The 8,018-nt window shown below is 33.2% G+C and overlaps 1 protein-coding gene across 2 annotated transcripts; it reads left to right on the top strand.

The window, feature by feature from the left end:
• Positions 1–332: 332 nt before the first annotated feature.
• LOC107771064 (uncharacterized) lies at positions 333–3,906 on the top strand. Of its 2 annotated transcripts, XM_075231848.1 has the most exons (7): positions 333–891; positions 1,874–1,952; positions 2,148–2,270; positions 2,358–2,520; positions 2,606–2,732; positions 2,819–3,103; positions 3,368–3,906. In XM_075231848.1, the coding sequence occupies exons 6-7, from the start codon at positions 2,969–2,971 to the stop codon at positions 3,824–3,826; spliced, it is 594 nt and encodes a 197-aa protein (XP_075087949.1). In that variant the 5' UTR covers positions 333–891; positions 1,874–1,952; positions 2,148–2,270; positions 2,358–2,520; positions 2,606–2,732; positions 2,819–2,968; the 3' UTR covers positions 3,827–3,906. The 2 variants fall into 2 exon arrangements, with proteins under 2 accessions (XP_075087949.1, XP_075087948.1); XM_075231847.1 differs by having other exon boundaries at positions 2,148–2,520.
• The last annotated feature ends 4,112 nt before the right edge of the window (positions 3,907–8,018 follow it).

Below are 8,018 nucleotides of genomic sequence, written 5' to 3'. Positions count from 1 at the left end.
TCTGTAGCCGAGTATGAACGGCAATTGAAAATACTTTAGCGCCTTTATTTTACCTACAAAATTAGTGACGAAAGTGTGGCGACAAAAATTATTAAAACTTAGCGACGAATTTAACGTCAAAATATATGTCGCTGCATTCATTTTACTTATCAAGATATTCCAAAGTTAATTGCGACGAAATTTTCCGTCGCTAGTTTCCTGAAGATAAACTTTCCCTAGTTATTATTAGCGACGAAAATTATGTCCGTCGCTATTTTCGTTGCTAAAATTTTTGTCCTAAAAATAAAGTTTCCCTAGTTAAAAGACATTCCAAAAATTTAGGGCACAAACACGCCCACTTTCTCTCCTCTCTATCAGACTCCCACTTGCACTCCTCTTTAACAATGTGAGTTTTTTTCTTCAAATACAAAAAATTGAGCGTGAATCTAAGGTTCATATGCAATGGGAAACAAAAATATCAGATAGTGAACAGAAAAAAACTTTCGAAATTGCAAAATGTTTGCTGTAGAATTCTAAAATTGACAAGAAATTCGAAGTAGTGTGCGTTCCTGATCCTTGTCGAAGTTGCGGAGTTACCATTCAGATTTGTTTTGATGTGTTGCTGTGGCATATTTGGTTGCTGTTGACAGGGGTGTAGATCTTAGTTTGAGATTTTTTATTAGGAATTTACCCATTCATGCTTCAATGGCTTGCTGATACACATTTACTCGAGTCTCTTTCAAGTTTGATTTTATATATGAAATTAATATACTTTATCTCATAAACATGATGAGATTGAATGCAGGTTTTTTTGGATCTTCCTTCAAGATTTTCTAGTAGATGTGACGGATTCACACTTTGAAGTTCTTTGATGGTTATCTCGACGGTATTTCTACAACGAGTACTAGCTTTGTGAGTTGCTTTCTTTCTAAAGTTCACTGGAAATGAATTAGAACTTGTGAAGAACTTATGATTATGTGAAAGGATGAATACCTAACTAATATAGATCTAAATAAAAATATGAAGAGTTACTGTAATTTGCTTTTTTTGTTTGGTGAATGAAGGGTGTATTCGTTACTCTAAGAATATTGATCAATATTTTGAGTTTGTAGATCTATAGTCGTAGTTTGCCTTTTAAATTTATTCCATTCTCGTTTGTATCTAATCTAAATGATAGAGTTTCAAGTTAAGAACTTTGTGATTTGAAACTTTAAAGTCTACTTTTTTTAACTCAACATGTTCTTCCTTTTAGAAGGCATCTTGATTGTTTTTAACTCTTTGTTTTTTCTCCTCATTTGTTCTTGGTTTTTGGTTATTTTTCCATTGTAACTTTTCATTGTTAATTTTCTAAAGTAGAATTTTACCTAAACTTTATTTGTAGCCATATTTTAGAGGTTCTAGCTATGTTAAAAGTCAATTGATGACAAACTGAATGTGGCTTTCTTTCAAAACTAATACACAAGTATATGTTAAGGCTCTTCATAGTTAGTTCCTAGACAATATTCATTTTGCTGGTAAGACTATTCACCAATATTATTCTATTTTTCTAACAGAATGACCAGTTAGATCATGATTTGCTTTCTAATTTAAGCAATACTTATTTGACTTATTTTAAAGTGATCACTTGATGTTGTGATGTGGAGTGAACTTGTAAGAATTTATTCTTATATAGTATTGATGTGTCAATTCTAAACTGTAATATAGTATCATACAGTGTTGTACTATAAGAATTTATTCTCATAGTATTGATCTCATATAGTAATAATATATGCAGTGACTTCTTATACAATATTGATCTTAAAGTTAGTTCTGGTAGTATCTTTTGGAAGGAAAGATAGGCAAGGAATGAAACTATCTGTCAGTTTTTTTAACAAGTTTTTTGCTTGGTAAACAGAAAAGAAGGCATTCTGATGTATTTTGGAGCCAAGATCGTTGTATTTTGGTCTAAAGAAGTTATCAAATGCAATAATTCAGTGAGTAGTTCAAGCATTGGATAGTGCATGTATTATTTTATTGTGTTATGTCTCTTTATATCAATTTAATAGTGTCTTTCTGATATTGTCTTTAGCAGAATATTTTATTTTGAAGCTTCATAAGCCATACGTTATTTAGATATGCATTGTTTCATATCCTTCTTTTATTTATTTATTTATTTATTTATTTTGTAGATATGCCTCGAGGTAGAGGTCGAGGTAGTGCAGGCCGTGTAGGTAAATCTTCAGTTAGGGATAATTTTGCTACTCATGAAAATATGCCTATTGTTCCCATTTCCACAGTTAGTCCTCAACAAGGTAGTACGAGTTCCTTAGGTGGACCATATCACATCAATCAAGTTCAAACATTAGGTCCTAATAGTATGCCACTTATTCAAACATCAGGCCATGGTAGTACCCCATCCATTATTTTGGAACCATCTCCAAATACCCCTAATTAGAGCAACACAATAGGCGAGGGTACATCTTCTCAAAGCAACATAATAGGTGAAGCTGAGTGTAGCAATACCCGTGGGCCGCGGACACTTCTTACTATTTCTCTTACAGGGTTAGTCCATACTTGTACTATTACTTTTGGTATATTTTTATTGATATATGGTATGTCTTTAAATATTGTCTTCTATTTTGTTCAGGTTAGAGCCTTCACATGAATGCTCTGAGTGTATAACTAATTCTTTCAAGCATGAACTTGATCCTAATGGAGCCAACTGGAAAAACGTCTCAGATGAGCTAAAAAAGTTTTATTTTGGAGAATTCAAGGTATAATCCATCACAATTGAATTTAGAAAGTATATTAACTTTTATATGTAACTTATTAATGTTATTACTTTATAAAATTATTTCAGAAGGCATTTTATTGGGATTCTTCAATTGATAGTGTTGTGCGGAACCAATGGGAGCGTAGGGCAGCAAAAAGATACAGCGATTTCATTAGCAAACTAAAATTAAATGGGGTGCAATGAGATTCTATTCCAAATAATGTGTGACAAAGTTGGATGAGACTTTGGAAAGATCCTAAGTGTGTTGAAAAGTCAGAAATAAATGCAAAAACTTATTATGCTGGGAGCGGAGTTACCACTGGGACTCACACAGGTGGCTCTATCAGTGTTGGGGAGCATCGCAAGAGACTTGTAAGTGTATATAAAATATCCGAAAAACTCATTTAAGTTTTCTCTAATTCGAATCTGAATCTCATTTAAGTAGGTTACGTGAAGTTGTGAACTGCGGATTGTCTCTTGTTCTATTTTTAATATTCTGAGCTTGAAATTAACAACAACAACAACAATAATTTTTAAAATAATTTTATTGATTTTACTTATATTTTTTCATTTTGTAAATTGAATGCTCTATATTCTTTAGTCTTTTTATTTCACTAATTATTAACTCTTCTACAGGAAACATATCAGGAGATATTACAACAACAAACACTGACTCAATCTGATATTGATCAGTGTAAAGCATATTATCAAGCCGCGGGAGGAGAAAAGAAAAGAAGAGTATATGGTCTTGGATCTCAAGCAAAATGCTACTACGGGCCAAATATTTATGACTCTTTTGGATCTGATGCTACATCGCCAGCAACACCTCCATATGCTCAATTAACACCGACAGGAAATCTGGATGAGTTAGTGATGCGATTGATTCCTATACTGACATATCATATAGTCCTTGTAATCGTTGAGCGGGTACGCAAATTAGTTTCCTTACCCTCGCATCAACCAAAAACTGATCTTACCAACCACCCATCAGATGTGGCACCTACAGTTCCTACATCTTCTACTGCTGCTAACATTGATGAGGTTCATGCATTGGGCTCTGATGATGACCGTAACTCTCGAGCCTCGCATAGTTAGCCTATTTTGTTTGGACTTTATTGTGGGTCTTTGTGGATTTTTTGTACTTAACGATACCGTTATATGCATTATGCTATATATTTTGGACCTTGTTGAATATATTGTTAATTTATATTAATATTAGTGACTTTTTATTAAGTGTATTTAATAGCTTTTATGTAATATTCTTGAACAAAGTGCATTTAAAATAATAAATAAAAGAATTTCAAAAAATTAGAAATATATTAAAAATAAATTAGCGTCCGTAGCTAAAATTACCGCGTAAAATTAAATCTTGTGACGAATTGGCGACAAAAGATTTTTGTTGCAAAAAGCAGGGAGAATTAGCTATAACACGACTAACGACGGACGCTTTCGTCACTAGTAAGAACAAATGACGAATTATGTTTTGTATTGTAGCGACAGAATTCGTAAAAATAGCGACAGAAACAAGCAATATAGCGACTGTTATTTCCATCACTAAACTTTGCTACAGATATCTTCCGTCGCTAATTTGTCGCTAATCCTGCGACGTTTTGGTATTTTTCGTCGCTATGAGCCTAGCTATGAGCATTTTAGAGACAAACTTGAATCCGTCACTAAACGACTATAGCGACGAAAATAAGTGGTTTAGCGACGGAATATGTCTGTCGCTAAATACTATTTTTTTGTAGTGTGCCTGCTCCACCCACTTGGTTGTAGTTTGATCTAAACTCTCCTCTTGAAGCAACGTTTCCGATTTCCGAGACCTTTTGACTTATTGGCACGCCGGGAGGAACTCAAACTCTACCATTTGAATTATTTGAAGTCCCGATATTCTTGTCGGAGCTCAGTCATTATCGGGTCCTGTCTTAAGAGATGGTTTATAATTTTTCGTTGTTATGCTCTGAGCACTTTCACGGTATCAGCCACTATCTCATCATCTATATCATCAGGAGTAGGACTCCTCTCATGTCGAGTTTTTCTTTCCACTTGTTCCACCCGGTTCAGAGTTAATTCATTCCCATCATAATGGGTTTCACCAGTTGAATCCTCCTATTGAGTCCCATCGTATACATTTGCCCACATGCTCGTTGTTGTTGTTGTTTGCACCAACATCGAACAAATTATTGACATTATTGTGTGTCATATCTTGAGTATGCGTAAAACAGAAAAATCTTTAAAGCACGTTAGTATAAGATGATTAGATTAAAATAACACCATAATTATCTTTGCCCCTCGGTGGGCACCAAACTATTTACCCAAAAAACGGTACAGTTGAATTTATAACGTGGTTTATAGACACGTGGATTAAATTGATTCGATAAAATAAAATAACACAGAACAAAGCGAGTAAAACAAGGATAATTCAAGAAAAGTCAAGCCTGAGCTTTCAAAATATTTCCAACGGGATCAAGAATAATTGAAAAATCTTGACAACACTTGCATAAAGCTTAAGAGAATTAGAGAAAGAATATTAGTCTTTTTCTATCGATATTTTTTGGTGTCTTACAATATAATGAAAACCTCTATTTATGCTAGAGCTATGATTCCAAATCATGACCCCTTAATTACCAATATTCATGCTATAATAAAAGGTAATTAGAATGTGATAAAGAATAATAAAAGGTAACAAAGCCTAATAAAGGCTAATAATGGTCGGAGGAATCTTGAGATCTTCTGTAATATTTCTGTAACAGTCATATCCTGAATTGCTTCTTATCCGGTTGCAGGTTTGTATATAGTTTTACCATGTTTGCGGTTTGTATCTGGTTTTACCATGGTTGAGTCACTGATGACTGATCATTCTTGACAGTGGAAATGGTGTGGGGTAGCCAGTTTTTAAGATGCTATTTATTATTTGGCCAGCAATTTCAATGCTGAGCATATATAGCCACTACTTTGTTATAATTAATATGAATAAATGTTTTTACCTTTTCTTCATCTCTTTTCTTTTAAACCCTTTTTCATTATCAAAATCTCAAAATCCTCGCTTCTCTCCAGAACTTAAGCTCTTGTTTCTTCTCTGAAAATTGGGTATTCAAAATTAATTGGGTGTTCAAAATATTTAGTGGGAAACACCTTTGTGAGTTGATTCTACAGATTTGAACCATTTGTGATCTAATTTGCTAGGGTTTGTCGAAAATTGGAGAATCCGATTTTGGAGAAGATGATCTCTCGGGCTTTGTTGATTTCGTAAAAATTGAATCACATTAGCTACTGAAATTTGTTTATACTGCTATTGGGAAGCTGTATTCCTTACTTGAGTTTGTTTTGTGGGGATTAAACGAGAATCAGATTCAGTTTCTGAAATGTCCTTAATTTTTGGACATTAAGCGAAACAAGTAAACGTTAGGACATAATTTTCTAAACGTCCTGAAATATTGAACTAGGAATCTAATATTGAGGACAAACGTTTCTGAAATGTCCTTAACTTCTGGACATTAAGTGAAACAAGTAAATGTTAGGACATAATTTTCTAAACGTCCTGAAATATTGAACTAGAAATCTAATATTGAGGACAAACGTTTCTGAAATGTCCTTAACTTCTGGACATTAAGCGAACCATGTCCTTAATATTTACACAACACTCATGAAGTTAAGGACACTATGTCCTTAACATTTACACTGCACACACGAAGTTAAGGACACTATGTCCTTAATATTTACACTGCACATATGAAGTTAAGGACACGATGTCCTAAAGTTTAACAACAGAAGGTGCAAATATATGACACTTTGTCCTTAATATTTATACAACACTCATGAAGTTAAGGACATTGTGTCCTTAATATTTACACAACACTCATGAAGTTAAGGACACCATGTCCTTAACATTTACACTGCACATATGAAGTTAAGGACATGATGTCCTAAAGTTTAAAACAGAAGGACTCTGTCCTTAATATTTACACAACACTCCTGAAGTTAAGGACACCGTGTCTAACACAGGGGTATTTTTGTCCGGACGGGTAAAATTTTATTAAAGCACTGACTAAAGAGTAAATACAGTTTAAACAATGGCTAAAGAGTAAATATAGCTCTAATTACTGGCTAACTGTGTACTTCCCCCTTCTTGACAGGTGTTGCTTCCTAATTCACCCAATTCTTGAGACCGGTTTTTACTGTAAACAATGCGGGCTAAAAGTGATCTTTCCCTTGCAATAATCTGTCCAAACTTTTCCAAAAAAAAAAAAAAAGTTAAAAAAAATAAGTCCAAACTTCTTGTGATTATCAGTTTGAGCCCGTCCTAAGTGAAAACAAACCTAATCTCAGGTTACCTCAGGCTAACCAAACCAAATGTTATTCAAAAATCTTTTTACTTGAGCTCATTTAAATCACCTTTTTTCTTCAGAATTATTTTTCTAAAAGAATTTTTTTTTTTAGAAATCAGTACAAACGCCAAAACAATCACTAGATGAGAAATCAGAAAAAGAAAAATATCCCTAGGTAATCATGCAAGTACTTGATTTAGTTAATTAGTTACTACAAAACACTTACACTTCAAGATAAGTACTACGACTAATCCATTTTTGTAATTAGTTACGTAACACTTACGCCTCAAGACAAATGCTACGACTAATTCACTTTTTAATTGGCCCAGATATTTCATTAAAGGATTTATTTATTCAAATTATACTTCTAACCCACTTTTAGTGCACTCTAGTAAGTTAATGTAATATCCATGCCTTTCGCTTTCCATAAATTGTACAAAAAGGTAAAGTTAGAAAAGGTTCCTCTTTAGAAATATTAAGGCATCCTATCTAATTAACCCCTCGCAAACACGGTCCCTTTCTATTGTTCATCTTTTGTTCGTTTTTTTTTTTTTTTGTGATAACCCCCAGTAGCTTAATTAAAGATACCTCGTTTAGATATTTTAGAATCCCACTTAAACCTACTCAAACTTGGGAAAAGTGGATGATAGATAAAAAAAGAGTGAAGAGAGATTTTTAAAAGATACAAACATTCAAAGAACCACATGTCATAAAATAAAAAAAAATAAAAAATCACGAATCACACAGCACCGCAGACATATATTGTCAATAAATAAAAGGAGTAATCTTCTCATGATTTCCTGCTCGTGGCCCTATAACTGGGTACATAACTCGGATTGGTTTGAATTTTTTAATTACCAAACTAAATTAATTGTATTGGATTATTAAATCTAAATACCAAATCAAACCAATAAAAGTCGAGTTTTTTAATCTCAGTTTTTCTCGAGTTTTTTCGGTTT

Source organism: Nicotiana tabacum, chromosome 15 (assembly GCF_000715075.1).
Source record: "Nicotiana tabacum cultivar K326 chromosome 15, ASM71507v2, whole genome shotgun sequence".
Lineage (NCBI taxonomy): Eukaryota > Viridiplantae > Streptophyta > Magnoliopsida > Solanales > Solanaceae > Nicotiana > Nicotiana tabacum.
The sequence above is the reverse complement of the archived record's forward strand: the minus strand, read 5'-3'. Positions and strand labels throughout refer to the sequence as shown.

Coding starts and splice junctions, on each gene's coding strand:
- LOC107771064 (XM_075231848.1), top strand. CDS start 2,969: ATGAGACTTTGGAAAGATCCTAAGTGTGTTGAAAAGTCAGAAATAAAT. Junction 3,104..3,367: donor GGGAGCATCGCAAGAGACTT/GTAAGTGTATAT, acceptor ACTCTTCTACAG/GAAACATATCAGGAGATATT.